At 47.4% G+C, this 18,371-nt stretch overlaps 1 protein-coding gene across 1 annotated transcript; it reads right to left on the bottom strand.

Moving 5' to 3' along the window:
* Positions 1 to 804: 804 nt before the first annotated feature.
* On the bottom strand, positions 805 to 9,909 carry LOC126540959 (glucosylceramide transporter ABCA12-like). Its single transcript, XM_050187776.2, has 3 exons — positions 9,018 to 9,909; positions 2,720 to 2,923; positions 805 to 1,146 (listed from the first exon to the last, which is right to left on the bottom strand). Exons 1-3 carry the CDS (start codon positions 9,250 to 9,252, stop codon positions 914 to 916), a joined length of 672 nt encoding a protein of 223 aa, XP_050043733.2. The 5' UTR covers positions 9,253 to 9,909; the 3' UTR covers positions 805 to 913.
* Positions 9,910 to 18,371: the final 8,462 nt, after the last annotated feature.

The following is an 18,371-nucleotide window of genomic DNA, read 5'->3' as shown; positions in this document are numbered from 1 at the left end:
TCCTCTTGCATGCCACATTTACACTACATACCACTTAATGCATTGCCTACTAGCTCATACTTAAGTCACTTCGTGCAATTCACTCGCCTTATTAAGCTTGTAAATGACAATGATTGGCTCCAACGTGTCCGCCACGGGCTCGAACAGGTTGGGGTCTTCCTTAATCACCTTGGCGTCTTCCGCCGAGATGCCGGCGCTTCCATAGAGACCCCAGTACTTGGGCTGCAAAAGCAGACGGCATTTGTAAGATTGGTCTTAACAACGGCATCGTGAAATCGGATACGACAATGAATTAGCGTAACATTTCGTTTGCTTGAACTTTGCGTTTTTACATCTAGATGGTGCCGCAACCTTCTGTGACAGCCTCAGCGTTAGGGACACATCGGACGCCTCTTTCCGTAAGCGTTTATTGCAAGTGACTTCCGCCGAAAACGCAATTGTTTTTCGCTGTCTATAACTGTCTAAAATAACTTAATTGTCCTAGAGCGATCACGCTGAGCGCTTGTTCGTATAGACCCCGCGTCCGCATACTCGGGCCTTCGGTACAACACACTGACGAAACAGTGTGCATTCCATTCCTGGTCGGCATTGGAGACAGTCTACGAGCTTCGAAAAAAATAAAGAACAACATGGGAAAGCCCATATTAATGCATATTAATGCTATTGATTGTTTAACTTTACTAATGTGCAAAATGATAAAGAACGTTGCTTAAATTAGGCGCATGAAAAGAAAGCATTTTCTAGTGTGCAGACGAGTTTCCTGCCGAGTTTCGAGCATTTCCTCAGCCCCAACTTTGAACGGACAGCCATAGCAGCTTACATCGTTTTTCTTTTCGATAATGTCTTCGCGAAGCTCTCTCTTCGACCGGCAACCGGAACGATCGGCTTCACACGGCCGCCGTAGGGTCAGCCGTCAATTTAGCCGTCTACGGCAAACATTGAAACACACCGAGGGCAAGTTGCGTACCATCACGAGAAACCACCACGGCTTGGGGAAGCTGTAGCCGAAGGGCCAGACGTTCTTCAGGTACCAGGCCAGAGCCAAGCTCACGGAGCACGACGTGAGCAAGGCGATGGAGATCTTGCGAAGGGACAGCTGGTGGAAGGTCCTGTGAGACGCGAAGTTCTTCCACGTGATGCCTTCTCCTGCACGCGTCCCAAGGCTGTGGTCACCCACAAGTTGCTTTGTGCCGGAGCCCCGTCTCCGCAGCTGAGCGCCGAAGTCGCACGCGAAGTCTCCAGCTCGCAGCCCCGCAGGGAGAAGCGAGATGGCCACGTGTACTGGGGCCCCTGAACTCATTGATTATTCACGTTGCCGGGACCTAAGGGGCATCTCGGACGTCAGGGCTCGAAAAAAGAATAACTATTAGAACGCAAAAAAAAAATATTCATGTTGGAGGACTGCGAAGCAGATTGCGATTATAAGGGGGCCTCAATAATGAGGCACTTCTGATATGACACCCGGTAGAGCTGAGGGAGATAAACGACACGTAACTTCGCTCGACATGGTGATGTGTGTGCCGAAAGCCGCGTGCTCCTTTTATTTGGTAGAACGGCTGCGAACGGAATGACCTGCTGAGGTAATCCTCAGCACTGACAGCAGGAGAAAGCACAACAAAATACAGGAACGCGGATTGCCAGAATCGTTTCAGCTATGCCGCGGCCGTTGTGGCTCCTTCATACTGTGTGCCAACTCAAGTGCTGATGCATGCAATCCTGCGTTTGTGAAAAAAAAATAAGAAAAGAAGAGGGTGGTGGCGTTTTACACACTAATGCATACTTTCGGTGTCATTCGCATTAACTGTAGAGAACGCTTAAGCGTGTACAGCTCAATGCGCAATGCCAGGATACGCTGCTGGGAGTTATCGCTGATCTACGTGCGTAGACTGTGGTCGTTTCGAAACATGTGTGGGGGGCAGCTACCATTCTGTGTGGTATTGATGCCAGATAACGCAGATCTAAAGCTACCGAAATGACTGGTTCAATAATTATGCAGAAATAAATGAGATTTAGGTACTCTGCGATATGCATGGTGGTACAAAGTTTGCGACCGTCGTATACTCATTCAGCTCGCATGTAAACGAGACAAAAAAAAAAAAAAAAAACACAGAGCGGCCAGAATACGAAGTGGGGCATTTACTCTACGTTAATTAATTGTATTAAAAGATATTCCGAAGCATGCCAGGCCAACGAAATACAGTGCAGTAAGACTTTGGAAGTTATGAGGTAGCTACTACAGCTCCACCAAAAAAAAACGGCATCCATGTAGAAACGTCGACATAATTGACCCATGTGAAGTGCTTTTCCCACAGCGCGCTACACGCGTAAGACGGTACCAGCCCACTACGAAACACCGGCATCGTTAAGGCTCACGGAGCGCGCAAAACCGCAAACTTGTATAACAAAAGCTTTCGAAGCGTCGTGGGGTGTTCATAATACTGGAACGCCAGCGCATTGAACATCGATATCCATTGACGCTGTAAGGTTTGTTTCTGGTACGCAAAAGGTTATTCGTGCAGCTGTCTTAAGTTCACAGATAGGAATAGGAAAGGAATACCTCCTAGGAATACCTCCTAAAAAGCCTGGACAATAAAAGTGTTTTTTTTTTCTCCTCCTCCTGGAAGAAGTTAGGTTGGAGAAACATGAATGTGGGCTACAATTACTGCCTTCAACTACAATCGCGGAGTTCTATCACACTTGTAAGAAAAACGCCACTCACCCAGTTCTTCGCTCTCGCAGATGAGCGTGATGCCATAGGCGAAGCCAACGTTCGGCAAGAGGCACACCGCCTGGTAGATTAAGTTGTAAGGGTTCGCCGTTTCTTTCCTGTCCAAGAGGGTGGCTCCGGATACCGCCAGGATGGTAATGGGCAGGATGAGGGTCATCACCATCACAATGAAAGTCAGGATGGCCGCGATATTCGCTAGGAAAACACGAGATATTTTAGAAACGAAGCTCGCTTTACAGTGTCTTAGCATTTCATCATAGCTTGAGAAGGGTGCAGCGCATCAACTTAGACACTGCATGAGTCCATTGCATGTAGATATTCACGTATTTGTACGCATCGTATTAGGTCGTATATCATTCAATTACCCGCTTCACGTAGATTCCAACGGGCGCGTTGGATCTACATAATTTATTTTCTGGCTTTAAATAAAAACTCAAAATATAAAAGACGCCACTACCGACATTCTTTGGAAATATGAACAGTCCTTACTACTCATATTTGGCTTCTAGTAAAACTGTGTTAAAATGTGAAATATACGAAAGGACATCTTTGTTTCGAGTAGCTTCTGAAATTAAAGTTTGCCATTTAAAGGAAATGTTTGTTCGAAAAAGAAAGCGAGTCCGACGGCTCAAGAGCTCTGCAGCTCTTAAATTGAAACATCGAACCTGCACAATGAATGGCTGATTAGCTTAATACATCCCTTGCAATGAAGATAAAACTAACACAAAAGTTTGTTAATCTAAATGCCAACAGAGGTGGAAAGCCACCTGTGTTGAATTTGTGTACATCGATGATGCAGAAGAAGAGCCCACAATTTTCTGCCTTCATGTGGCAAATGGGATTGTATACTCGGACACAATTTCCTTTTCCCTCCGAGGGTACATACGATCCTTGATAATTCGTTCCGACAGTCGCTGAAAAATACTACTCGTAGTATCTCTTCTATAGTAAGAGGTCCGCGAAATTCAGGCGCTCAGGGAAAATGGAGGTGCCACAGAAATAAGCTATGAACCAATGACAATGGCCTAAAAGTTGGTTATGTTTTTTTTAGCTTGGTTGTTTTTTTAGCTGCATGAAATTAAAAAAAAAAATTGCCAGTGGGAGAAAGCATGATTTTCAGCCTTGATATGAATTATTCGATGAGGCGGCCATTGGTTCCACAAGGAATCAAAACGAGCAATTAACGTAATTACACTGACTAACTGTTTAGTTAATTACATTACGGCACATATTTCAATTCACGAGTTGTAGCCGACGTGTTCGCAAGGCGTATCCTCTTAAAACGAATTCTCATAAAACGGATTCTCAGAACTGCAGATAATTTTCGAAGTGTCCGACGAAATGCATTGGCGTTCTGGTTACTTTCGCGCTTCAATGCATAAGACAACGTTTTCCTAAAAGAAAGTAATTTGAACGGCAGCACGTTTTTACCTCAAGCTTGACGGTGCATATTCCGAAGCTGGTGCCATCCTCAGAATTCACTCCATGTCGATATGCATCGCAAATTCACTACTTACAATTCGTAGATCGATATATTGCCGCATTCTATATGGTCGTCGCCGGTATGGGCCAGGCGATGAAAACGACGCTGAGGCACCGCGCGGATAGAAAAACAGAGACGGCAACGACGTCGCGTTGATTGCTCTGATAAAGTGCTTTATACGTCCTCTACACCGGCTTTAACGTCTCCTGCTAGGCTGCGACAATATGTGCCGTATAGGAATTACAAAGATAATTAGTTACGTTAATTATTCAATTAGTCACTTTGAGTTCTCAACGAAGTATCGGGTCGCCTCATCGATTAATTTAGCTCAAGGGTTAGAACTGTGCTATCTGCCACAGGTAAGAGAGAGAGAGAGAGAGAGAGAGGAATATATAGGGAGGCAGGGATGTTAACCAGTCAAGAGTCTGGTTGGCTACCCTACGCTGGGGGAAGGGAGAAAGGGCAGAGAGAGAAGGTGTAGAGACGTGTACGGACAGTACTTGAGTTAAAGCCGCTCGCGCAATCCAGACGTTCTGAGAAAGCACAAAAGTGCCTTCACTGCCTTCTGAGCCGATGATCGGTGAATACGGTGCTCTAGTACTGTCTGTTCACTCAGAGGACGATCATCTCATTTCCTCAATGTGTTGGACAAAGATGGTCTTTGCGCTTGAAATTGAGGATGGCACTGCGACAGCCAGTATATTAAAATTGGTGCAGCTAAAGAAAAAATACACTATAAACCATCATCATCATCAGCCTGGTTACGCCCACTGCAGGGCAAAGGCCTCTCCCATACTTCTCTAACAACCCCGGTCATGTACTAATTGTGGCCATGCCGTGCCTGCAAACTTCTTAATCTCATCCGCCCACTTAACTTTCTGCCGCCCCCTGCTACGCTTCCCTTCCCTTGGAATCCAGTCCGTAACCCTTAATGACCATCGGTTATCTTCCCTCCTCATTACATGTCCTGCCCATGCCCATTTCTTTTTCTTGATTTCAACTAAGATGTCATTAACTCGCGTTTGTTCCCTCACCCAATCTGCTCTTTTCTTATTCCTTAACTTTACACCCATCATTCTTCTTTCCATAGCTCGTTGCGTCGTCCTCAATTTGAGTAGAACCCTTTTCGTAAGCCTCCAGGTTTCTGCCTCGTAGGTGAGTACTGGTAAGACACAGCTATTATATACTTTTCTCTTGAGGGATAATGGCAACCTGCTGTTCATGATCTGAGAATGCCTGCCAAATGCACCCCAGCCCATTCTTATTCTGATTATTTCCGTCTCATGATCCGGATCCGCCGTCACTACTTGCCCTAAGTAGACATATTCCCTTACGACTTCCAGTGCCTCGCTGCCTATTGTAAATTGATGTTCTCTTCCGAGACTGTTAAGCATTACTTTAGGTTTCTGCAGATTAATTTTTAGACCCACTCTTCTGCTTTGCCTCTCCAGGTCAGTGAGCATGCATTGCAATTGGTCCCCTGAGTTACTAAGCAAGGCAATATCATCAGCGAATCGCAAGTTACTAAGGTATTCTCCATTAACTTTTATCCCCAATTCTTCCCAATCTAGGTCTCTGAATACCTCCTGTAAACACGCTGTGAATAGCATTGGAGATATCGTATCTCCCTGCCTGACGCCTTTCTTTATTGGGATTTTGTTGCTTGCTTTATGGAGGACTACGGTGGCTGTGGAGCCGCTATAGATATCTTTCAGTATTTTTACATACGGCTCGTCTACACCCTGATTCCGTAATGCCTCCATGACTGCTGAGGTTTCGGCAGAATCAAATGCTTTCTCGTAATAAATGAAAGCTATATATAAGGGTTGGTTATATTCCGCACATTTCTCTATCACCTGATTGATAGTGTGAATATGATCTATTGTTGAGTAGCCTTTACGGAATCCTGCCTGGTCCTTTGCTTGACAGAAGTCTAAGGTGCTCCTGATTCTATTTGCGATTACCTTAGTGAATAGTTTGTAGGCAACGGACAGTAAGCTGATCGGTCTATAATTTTTCAAGTCTTTGGCGTCCGCTTTCTTATGGATTAGGATTATGTTAGCGTTCTTCCAAGATTCCGGTACGCTCGAGGTCATGAGGCATTGCGTATACAGGGTGGCCAGTTTCTCTAGAACAATCTGTCCACCATCCTTCAACAAATCTGCTGTTACCTGATCCTCCCCAGCTGCCTTCCCCCTTTGCATATCTCACAAGGCTTTCTTTACTTCTTCCGGCGTTACCTTTGGGATTTCGAATTCCTCTAGACTATTTTCTCTTCCATTATCGTCGTGGGTGCCACTGGTACTGTATAAATCTGTATAGAACTCCTCAGCCACTTGAACTATCTCATCCATATTAGTAATGATATTGCCGGCTTTGTCTCTTAACGTATACATCTGATTCTTGCCAATTCCTAGTTTCTTCTTCACTGTTTTTAGGCTTCCTCCGTTCTTGAGAGCATGTTCAATTCTATCCATATTATACTTCCTTATGTCAGCTGTCTTACGCTTGTTGATTAACTTCGAAAGTTCTGCCAGTTCTCTTCTCACTGTAGGGTTAGATGCTTTTGTAGGGTTAGATGCTTTCTAACGCATCTAACCCTACACTGTAAATATGCAGATGTAAACACTGTAAATATGCAGATGTAAACAAAAATAAGACAATCATTTGGCATTGCATATTAGAGCGCAGGTGACTACAGATAGTGACAAATGTAGACATGCTTCCTTCGCTAATGATCGCACTGTTAATGAACGCAGTTTCTAACGATACCAGGGAGTTTCGTCTTATAATTCCTTGGCGAAAATGTTTAGTGCAAAGGCTGGTGATCTATGCGAAACTGCTCAATCCTCCTGCTTTCGTGATAGCCTTTGATGAACAGGGAATCAAGAAAGGTAGCCGGTACGCGGTGCCACGAGAAGACAAAGAAAGGAAACCCAGCAGGCATAAGCCATTTTTTTAAAATAAACAAAAACAAAACAGATAGAACATAGGCGCTAGTTTCAGTGGTCGCTGCGTGGATGGCGGTTCAGCCATCATGGGAATGATGGTTGGCGCAAGGCTTCGCCTGAACTTTGCCCTACTTGATTGAAGCGGCTTTCTGACTCTGCAACATTTTCAACATAGAATTGCGCTGTAAATGCACAAATTTGAAAATATCAACATTTGCGCAGATTCCTATCGCCATAAGGCTGCTTAAAAATTTAGCCCAATAAAGGTAAATAAAGCGTAGTAAAAATTAAAAAAAGAACCGTTTGAAGCCACAAGCGCAAAGATCAGACAAATTCATGATCACACAATCATCATTCCAATGGCACCCGAACGATCGTGGAGCAGGAGATCTCGCTATTGGGGGTCAGGACTTACGGAGTCGCCATCTGCCGGAAGTGCCTCCCTTGCGTAGTAGAGGGATCACGCGGAGCGCTCCTCATAGGTTTCGCTTACGGCGGCCAATAAGAGTACGACGCGGCAGCCCTCCGGGACATTTATGTAAGTTCTCTCAAAACGAAGGAACTTTTGATTGTCGACATAGTAATGTTGGGCAAACTGAAAGCACAGAATCATTTACAGACGCCATCTCTTTACCGAATACGTACACTGAACGCCACTGCGTGCGGTCGCCGCGATGGAGTCTCCCGATCCGGCTTCTTGCGTGAAAGGTAGGGAAACGCTGAGAGTAAACTATGCGAAATGTGTTCTTATAGTGGGCTGTCTGTATAACCAAATAGAGCATAACAGAACGAAGCCTCAATGCAGATATCGCACGGGTTCGCAGCGACCGACTGCGCGTGTGCATGCATGTCCGCGCACAATGTTTTGCTTTTGCTGTGAGTGCGTTTTCGCACCGTGCCGTGAGCTTTAGGCCGCAGCATATGAGCATCTGACAGTACACTAGCAACGATTGTTGCGTGGACGCTATCAGAACTGTTCAAAAATAATTTCGTTATAGAGACTTCAACGCCTACGGCGACTGTGATGTGCCGTGGCGACAATGCGCTCTTTCTTTGTCTTCTAAATTTTTGGACATTTCAATATTATTTCTCAAGTTGCGTCGCACTGTATCTTTATCGGTCGTCTCAGCGTGTGATTTCCCTCTGCTTCTTTTTCTTAATCCAGTGCACTAGTTCATAACACAATCATGACCATATGCCATGCCATTTTTTAATGTGCGTCTTACCGCTTTCTTTCCGTTCCAGCGAACTTGCCAGTATCTAGCATCAACAAGTTCATAGACCAAAGCGTCATGACATTAGACGGGCAGCTGGCACGGGCGAGCGTCTCAGTGCGCGTTTTCTGCTACTCACCGAACATCGTAGTCCCGGCGCCGTAGCAGAAATGTTCCTCGCGTCTGTGCTTACTGCATACCCGAGTTGTATAGCCGATGGCTGTCTGCCGGTTCTAAGTTTCGCGAACCAAGCTTCACGCAGCTCCTTGCCCTGCGGCTACATGAATAAGGCTGAAACCGGGCTCCGTTTCATACGTCCTGCACTGCGGCACCGAGCCGTAGCCTACCATGCTGCACGCCTCCAAAGGCAGCCACTACCTATTATAGTACTTTCAAATGTTGTCAAGCAGACACCCAAGGCGGCAAAGCCTCACCGCTTAATCAGAACCGCGGCGCAGGTGGGACCTTAAATTTTCGTTTTCAGCTCGCTTCGGCGCTTCCGCAGCAGCCGACGCGGCCGCTGTGTCGACCTGATCCCTCATGCCACGTCACGCCGACGGTGGAGCCAGCTTATCCAGCGGTGGAGCTCACCCCCAATAGTAACGTTTGTAGGAAACTCGCCGGGGGCTCTCAACACTCACGCCTCGGGCTGACGATGGCGATGATGATGGCGAAGCACGAGGCGGCTGCAGAGTAGATGGTGAAGAACACGACGAGCACCGTGGTTTCGCTCTTCGTCCACAGGCCGGTCGCTCCACTGATAGGGTCGTACCGAAACAGCGTGATGAGCGGCGTCTGCACGAGAAACATCTCGAAGAAGGCGCCCATCAGGTTTCCCAGCCAGTAGGCGCTCTCCGACAGGCCGTTGATGCTCATCAGCTCCTGAGGGAAAAGAAAAGAGCGATGCCGGAGTGACAACTCTGTTTCCGATCGTAGCCCTCTTTCGCGCTTCGTCGTTGGTATGAGACGCTCTCCGCCACCGTTACCAACGGGATTGGCTGGTCACGAATCGTTCATGATAAAAAATAAACTTAATCCAGCAAGAAATCAGTGTTTACATTATTCAGGCGCAAATATTCTAAGCGCAGCAGCTGCTTGAGCTATCCTAAACGACAAAAGGGAGCTGCGCCGCGATGTTGTAGCGATGGCTTTTCCGATTCTATTCCTTTTCACGCTTTTTGCGCTTCGTCGGTGGTCAGAGTGACGGCATCCTTCGTGATCAGTGGGACCAGCCGACCGTGAACAGTGGATGATGAGAGTGGTTTAGTGTCGAGTGGTTTAGATAGCTACGGAATCGCGGCCCCAAATGCTGAACTTCAAATCGAATCAGAAAGAATAAAAAAAAACAAGAAACAAAAAATAACTTGAGACATGAACTTTTCGTCAAGAAGAATTCACATTCACAAGTGCGGTAGCCTGCGGAGTCGATACCACATACCGCTTGTAAACCACGGCGCAGTCAGAAAAAGGAGACACGTACGTAAGCGTCACGCTCTATGCCTGTGCGTGTTCTGTTCTCTGTGACAATTTTTTTCGCTTACAGAATCGTTGTGCAGTGCAATAAGGTGCCAAGTTCTCCTTTGGCGCCTAAAAAGTTATACACAGCCGCTTCAACGAGCCAGCCAGCCAGCTTGCAATATTAAAGCAAATTAAACAAAATGGAGGCACCTTTGCTCCCGAGGTGAGCTCCTCGCACAGCCTCTTGGTGAACACGGGCAACATGAACAGGAAACCGACCACGGTGGGCAAGCAGCCGAGTGTGTGGCGCACCGGGTTTTTGGCGACGCTCTCCGTGTAGGCCTCTTTCCTCTTCATCTGCTCGGGCGTCAGCTCGTACTTCTTCTTCTTTTTGGGCTTCGCCTTGCCCTTCTTAGGAGCCAGCGCCCAACGGAAGGGCACCGTCTGCGATGCGCAGCGACGTCGCAGCAGCACGGATTACGTCGCGCAGCTGGTGCGGCGTTTATTGTCGTATTTGCGCAAATCATCACCAACCGAATTGCTCCCTGATTTCCTTCGCGCCCCTGACCCTCGATGACCGTGTGAAGGATTGTGCACCTTAGTGTTAGAGTACTTAAAACGTCTTCGTGCAAATGAACAGTCGTGTGGTAGTGCAAGCTGGAATCCCTTCTCGCTGGCGTTACCCCGCGTGGGCTGATTGTCGCTGAGCGCGTACTAAGTTGCGGGGCGAGACGAGGACGACAAATATTGGCTGGAGCGCGAGCACTGATTGCGAGCGTAGAATGCTGGAACTAGCCCTGCGATGGATAAAACACCCGCAGCTGCAATTTTCGTTTCTTGAATGAATCGTAAGGACGAGTGGCCGTGTTTCATCCTAAACGAACAATCAACAGTTTCGATTACAGGTCAAGTGCTCTATTTACACTATCTTCATCTTTTTTTAAATTCTGAGACGCAAATTGCCCAACTCTCGCTGCACCTGACTTACGCGTGCTCGACATGTATGGAGTGAAGTTGCCCATTACAATCTTTTTTTTTTTGCCATTGCGTTGACTACAATGTTACCCTAGTGCAACATAGAGGAACACTCGCTATCTAATTCTTGCGGGATAGCTTCACCAAACTGCGTCTGTATCATTCGGTTTGAACTCTAGTATTACAATATCGCCCTCGCTGCTACATGTAGTCCTGGCTACGTTGTCTCAATTGTTCAATGTCACCCTCAACAACTTAATTTCGGTCACTAGTGGCGCTGTAATAAGAAAGAACGATAACTGGGGTAATTACGTTTAATCGGAGGTGCCGTCACTGCGCTGCCAGCACAAAGTACGCATACGCACATCGCAGCGACTGTAACAATGACATTTCCACCAAGAAGAGCAATACAGAGGATAGAAGGGAACGTTGCATCCACGCTGCTATATTGAAATCCCGCGAGCGCACGTCCCACAATATTTGCTACACAAACATTACTAGAGGGAACTCCGGTGATAGTGTCTTTACGTGACCTGCCAGTATGGTGTTTCGGCCGCCATGGGAATGACGGATTTGTCTAAACTTCGTACTTCTGGCCCCAAACGGCTCCGCCATATTGAATATTGATAAATTCCTAGCAAGATATTTGTCATATTGTAAGAAGGTGAATAAAAATCGGGCCCCTCGGTTAACCCCCTTTGTTCTCGTTTAGCAAGATATTTGTGTTATATATGCAGCAATTCTCAATGATTAGGTGCAGAGGCTAGTTGCGTTGTTCTGTTTAGAAAAAAAAAAAAAAACTATGAGTGTTTTGTAAATTGACCAATCCGAATTTAGAGAAGTAAAGCATACTAAACTACCTCACAAAGCTGTTTGAAGCCGTAAGCACACTGGTTAGACGGATGGACGCACTATCTATCATTCCCATGGCAACTGAACTATCGCAGCACCAAAGCTACCTCTAGTAAATTTTGTAGGAAGCTATCAAACACACCTTGAGCTTGGAGCGATAGAAACGGGCAGCATGAAGAACAGGCATAAAATTTCGCACTATGGATACTGGAGGAAAACCTAGCGTTAAAATGTCGGCGTGAAACACAAGTACAGGCGTTAAGCTTTCACGTGAACTTGTTGCTTAACACAATTACTTCGATGGAAGAGTGGCGCTGAGGTGCCGTTATACGTGCGAGAATGTGGGCGGAGTGGGATCTTCCGGCGGTGGCATCTGTCTTAGTCGGGACATCTTGAAGACTTAACTCGCAACCAGTGTTTCGTCTGTAAAAATGGTTTAGTCTCTGCTAAAACAGTGTGTCAATTGTAGTTTCGTTCCTGCTACTTAAAAGCGTTTATTGAAAATAAGATATTTAAGTACTCGCTGCATGGTATGCGCTTATGTTGAAGGCTAATGTCGAAGGGTGAATAAAATGGATAATGATAATAACGGCGACAAAATTCACAGTTTGTCGTACACCCTAAAATTAGCCGCCAGAGAATATTGACTCAACAGACGATCGTGAAATCCCGTTGAAACTGTTTTCCTTCTGCTCTAGGAAAAAAACTAACAACGAAGCAAATTATTGCGTAACTTTTGTCTTGAATTTTAGCGCCGAGACCGCAACACCAGTACGGTGTTGATCCATTCGCAGTTTAGGTATTTTTCAAGCATTTGTGCGTTTTTAGAGTTGCAGATATTCAGAAAACTTACTATTAGTGTATGATTATTTTATTGTATACTCCATCGACAAGTAATAAACTAGACCTTCACTGTGAAACTGCGTCCTGGTACTTTAGTTTCGTAATAGGTATGAATGGAGGCACTAAGGCGGCGTCACTACCCACACTTCGCTTTTCGCCTCTTCCCGCTTACGACGTCTCATTTCATGGTTGGGGAGACAGTATTCTGGCGTACGTTTACTAATATAGTGTAACTTCATAACTTTATGAAGGGGCCTCTTTAGGTCGCCAATGGTTCTAATGTTAACTCTTTTCGCTCGAAAGTAATTAGTACCAAACACTCCTTAATTGATGGCATCAAGGCGCATGACGAAAAGCAAGCTCTGGAACATTTGTGCGTTGGCGTTCTCACCTTATTCAGAAACTGCAACACAGCATCGCTGGACAACTCATCGCCGTCCCAAGTGTCCACCTCGTCGGTATGTAAGATGCCTGTCGTGGAGAGAGGAACAATTAATACATCACTATTTTATTTTGTACCCAACCTTTCTGTCGCTTGGGTACTCGGTGTGTTCAAGTGTATCCTGGTTTCTGGTCTAGAGGCGCGCCTGTATGCGTGCCTTCCTCCTGTATGCGTGACATCGTCGCCTGCGCGAACCAATCCCGCGCTTACGTCTCTCTCCTCCTCTTCACTCTTGTTATTGGATAACTGTCCGTCTACCATGCGAAATCGGGAAACTAGCTAAAGAAAGCAGCGGTGTTAAGACGCGTAAAAGAACAGCGCACGGTCGACCAGTAGTGCGGAAATCCGCAAAGCGGAATAAGATTTTGTACAAGGGAACACGTGTCATCCATGCACTTGCCCATCTGCATTCAGAATCCATAGCTGTTCGAATTGTCAACGCGGCCTGCGATGAACAGAATTTAGGTCCATGAAGTTGCGACGCACGACCTTTCAGCGCGTATTTTACTTCGCTTGGGAGTAACTGCATCAAATTACATAAAATATTGTCATAAAATATACATGCAGTATTTCAGCGGACGGCTGTCTTTCCTCCACATGTCCCGATCCCGTCCGTTTCCTCCCCGTGCCTTAAAACCAATAGCCCCCTCTCTTCCCCTTCCCCTCCATCGGTGAAGAAAAAGCTGAGCCACTTGCAGCTCCCACCGCGCCGTGCCACGGTGTACGCGACAGTCACAAACCATACTGCGCCAATGCTGCTCTCACTGCTCCCATTGGCGACCAAGAATGAGTGCGTCGATTGTGAAAGAAATACACATATTTGCTCTTGGCAATTCTATGCGTAGCATCTGGTAAGCGCCACACTTCTATGTCGCAAAGCATGACGTCAATATTACACGAAAGAAGACAACAGATCGGCGCCCGGTTACTTCCGAACAAGTGGACTGACGAGTTTTTGTGACCAGGAGCCGCAGCAAACAGTTAGCGCTCGCGACCAACGCATAGCAGGTCGCATACTGGAAGCACCGAAAGTGCGCAAAGCATACATGATTTATCGTAGCCTTGCGTCCGCGAGTTGTGGTTGTAATTTATTAAATAATTATATCGTAGAATGCGCTGCAAGACCAAAAACATTTGCACCGTGAAATGCGAGAAGTGAGATTTCTTGAGCGCAATACCCGCGTGTATAGCTTCCGCAGCGCTGACTGCGAAGCATGAAACGCAGTTATGTGTAGCAGAACTCGGTGATATAACTGACACGCTTATGTGCTAAATATAATTCGATGTATCATTTATATATATAGCCCAAACTCGCCCATAACGAACTTATAATGAAGTTTTGAAATGAAATAATTCTACACTATTTCGCTATCTCCAGTGGAGATAATTGGTAGTAATTTGGTAATAATTATGGTAGTAAAATTTGGTAGCGTGGTAGTGATTTTGCCTGTGCCAGGAACTGTTCCTTAGTGTCACTAAGAATGGCGTTGTGCTCGCACGAGACTGCGTAGACCTGCTGCAGCACACTTCCCCGCAATGCTAGTCGAGTGCCGGTGCGGCACATCTATCGCAGAATGTGCCTACCAATAGAAGCGAAAGAGAAATACAAGTTCAGTGGTGATTTAGGGGTAAGTGCGAGAGGAATGCGTAAGTATTACGCCGCACCTATATGAGCTCCCGGATCCATGGTTTAAACGACGTTCACTACATTGCAAGGTGTTCTTTAGGAGCTCACTGGACACAGATCCTGCCTCTTCGAGGAGCGAAGTGCAAACTAACAGCGGTACTGGCCATACCACGTTTCACTGCAATATGAATTCATTTATTTTCTTAAAGTACTTAGCAGGCATCATGGGAGGCATTGAGTAAGGGTGGCAGTAAATAAAGTGTGTGTCTAATATACATGGAACGTCTGACATATCGAAAAGGAGCAACCGCAATAAACATCAAAAAAAAAAAGAATTCATACGTACGCGCACGTGCAACGCTGGCGAAAATGAAAGCTTTGTATTAGATAGATGTTAATATTGTCACGTGGTCGTGACTTCAAAGAACACAGTAGCAATAGTGTGAACGAGAAAACTAACTTTTATTGGGCGAACCTGTGCCCACAAAACAGGCTACACTTAAGCACAACGATAGCGGCGAACACGGTCGGCGATCGTCGAAAATCTGATCAGCGGGTCAAGCGCGTCGGCTTTTACAGAGCAGTCGTCGAATGTTCCAGACTAATCGTTTGGACCCGCGTGCCTTCCACAAAGTTCTACACCATTCGCGTTACGCGGCGAAATCAGATAACACAAGGTTCGGCGACAACAGACAGCCGGGTAGAAGCATCGATAACTTTCTAGAAACGTCGGATACATGCAGGCGCGTCCCTCGCTGTGCGATTACAGTTGTTAGGCGGCGAAACGTGGTCGCCCGATAAATATAAGTACACGTGTCAATACCCCCCTCTTAAAAAGCATCGTCCCGATGCTACAAAGAGAGCGAACATAAGTAACAAAACAACGAAAAGAAATCAAGTCCAAAGGTCAGTTACGCGAAGTCTCAAAGTTCATCAACGCTGGTGGTACGGCTTGAGTCGCACAACGTGGACAATTTCAGGTCGTGAGCGGCGCCGCTGTGACAGCGAAATGCCGTCTGGCACGACCTCATAGTCCAGGGCGCCAATACGTCGGATGATCTTGTACGGTCCGAAATAGCGACGCAAGAGCTTCTCGCTCAGTCCTCGTCGGCGTATAGGGGTCCAAACCCAAACATGGTCACCGGGCTGGTACTCGACAAAGCGTCGTCGGAGGTTGTAGTGTCGGCTGTCGGTCCTCTGCTGGTTCTTGATCCGCAGGCGGGCGAGCTGTCGGGCTTCTTCGGCGCGCTGGAGATAGCTAGCGACGCCAAGATTTTCCTCGTCAGTGACGTGCGGCAGCATGGCGTCGAGCGTCGTAGTCGGATTCCTGCCGTAAACCAGCTTAAACGGCGTGATCTGTGTTGTTTCTTGCACCGCCGTGTTGTAAGCGAATGTTACGTACGGCAGGACGGCATCCCAGGTCTTGTGTTCGACGTCGACGTACATTGCTAGCATGTCGGCGAGGGTCTTGTTCAGGCGCTCCGTGAGACCATTCGTCTGCGGATGGTAGGCAGTTGTCCTCCTGTGACTTGTCTGGCTGTACAGCAGAATGGCTTGGGTGAGCTCTGCTGTAAAAGCCGTTCCTCTGTCGGTGATGAGGATTTCTGGGGCACCATGTCGCAGCAGGGTGTTCTCGACGAAAAATTTCGCCAGTTCGGCTGCGCTGCCTTTTGGTAGAGCTTTAGTTTCAGCAAAGCGGGTGAGATAGTCCGTCGCCACGACGATCCACTTATTCCCGGATGTTGACGTCGGAAACGGCCCCAACAAATCCATCCCAATCTGCTGGAATGGTCGACGAGGAGGTTCGATCGGCTGTAGTAATCCTGCTGGCCTTGTCGGTGGTGTCTTGCGCCGCTGACAGTCTCGGCATGACTTGACGTAACGGGCGACGTCGGCGGCCAGACGCGGCCAGTAATACCTTTCCTGTATCCTCGACAGCGTCCGGGAGAATCCGAGGTGCCCAGCAGTTGGGTCGTCGTGTAAGGCGTGCAGTACTTCTGGACACAGCGCTGACGGTACAACAAGAAGGTAGCTGGCGTGGACTGGTGAGAAGTTCTTCTTCACGAGCAGGTTGTTTTGTAGCGTGAACGAAGACAAACCGCGCTTAAATGCCCTAGGGACAACGTCGGTGTTCCCTTCCAAGTACTCGACGAGGCCTTTTAACTCCGGGTCTGCTCGATGCTGTTTAGTGAAGTCTTCCGCGCTTATTATTCCAAGGAAGGCGTCGTCGTCCTCGTCGTCTTGCGGCGGGGGATCGATGGGGGCGCGTGATAAGCAGTCGGCGTCAGAGTGTTTTCTTCCGGACTTGTATATTACCGTGACGTCATATTCTTGCAGTCTGAGGCTCCACCGCGCCAGCGGTCCTGAAAGGTCCTTTAAGTTAGCTAGCCAACACAACGCGTGATGGTCGCTGACGACTTTGAATGGCCTGCCATAGAGGTAAGGGCGGAATTTTGCTGTAGCCCAAATGATGGCGAGGCATTCCTTTTCAGTCGTAGAATAATTGCCTTCCGCTTTTGACAGCGACCGACTAGCATAAGATATCACCCGTTCAAGTCCGTCTTTCCTCTGGACTAGGACGGCACCGAGGCCTAGGCTACTGGCGTCAGTGTGGATTTCAGTATCGGCGTCCTCGTCGAAGTGTGCAAGTACCGGCGGCGACTGCATGCGTCTTTTGGGTTCTTGAAATGCGTCGGCCTGCGGCGTTTCCCACTTGAATTCGACGTCACATTTCGTTAGATGTGTTAGCGGCTCCGTGATGCGTGAAAAGTCCTTGACAAAGCGCCTATAGTAGGCACACATGCCAAGGAATCTGCGCACTGCCTTCTTGTCGATTGGCTGCGGGAACTTTGCGATGGCAGCTGTCTTCTGCGGGTCGGGGCGTACTCCAGATTTGCTGATGACGTGGCCTAGGAATAGAAGCTCATCGTAAGCGAAGCGACACTTTTCCGGCTTCAGAGTGAGCCCTGATGACTTGATGGCCTCTAGTACTGTTGTAAGCCGCTTAAGGTGATCGTCGAAATTTCCGGCGAAGACGACGACGTCATCCAAGTAAACAAGACAGGTCTGCCACTTCAATCCTGCTAAAACTGTGTCCATCACGCGCTGGAACGTTGCAGGCGCCGAGCACAGTCCAAATGGCATAACCTTAAATTCATAGAGGCCGTCTGGCGTGATGAAGGCGGTCTTTTCGCGATCCCTTTCGTCGACTTCTATTTGCCAGTAGCCAGACTTGAGGTCCATCGATGAGAAGTATTTAGCATTGCAGAGCCGATCCAATGCGTCGTCTATCCGTGGGAGGGGGTATACGTCTTTCTTCGTGATTTTGTTCAGTCGACGATAATCGACGCAGAAACGTAGGGTTCCGTCCTTTTTCTTCACTAAAACAACTGGAGACGCCCACGGGCTTTTCGACGGCTGGATGATGTCGTCGCGCAGCATTTCGTCGACTTGTTGTCTTATAGCTTCGCGTTCTCGCGTCGAAACTCGGTAAGGGCTCTGGCGTAGTGGTCGAGCGCACTCTTCGGTTATTATGCGATGCTTTGCGACTGGTGTTTGTCGAATCCTCGATGACGTCGAAAAGCAGTCTTTGTATCGTCGAAGCAGACTTCTGAGCTGTTGCTGCTTAATCACGCGGAGACTTGGATTTATGTCGAGGTCTGGTTCGGGAACTACGGTCGTCGGGGTAGATGCAACAGAATCGGAGAGGACAAAGGCATCGCTGGTTTCCTGAATTTCCTCGATGTATGCGATCGTCGTGCCCTTGTTGATGTGCTTGAACTCCTGGCTGAAGTTTGT

The sequence above is a fragment of the Dermacentor andersoni genome, chromosome 2 (assembly GCF_023375885.2).
Source record: "Dermacentor andersoni chromosome 2, qqDerAnde1_hic_scaffold, whole genome shotgun sequence".
Lineage (NCBI taxonomy): Eukaryota > Metazoa > Arthropoda > Arachnida > Ixodida > Ixodidae > Dermacentor > Dermacentor andersoni.
Note: the sequence above shows the minus strand (reverse complement) of the source record. Positions and strands in the feature narration are given on the sequence as shown.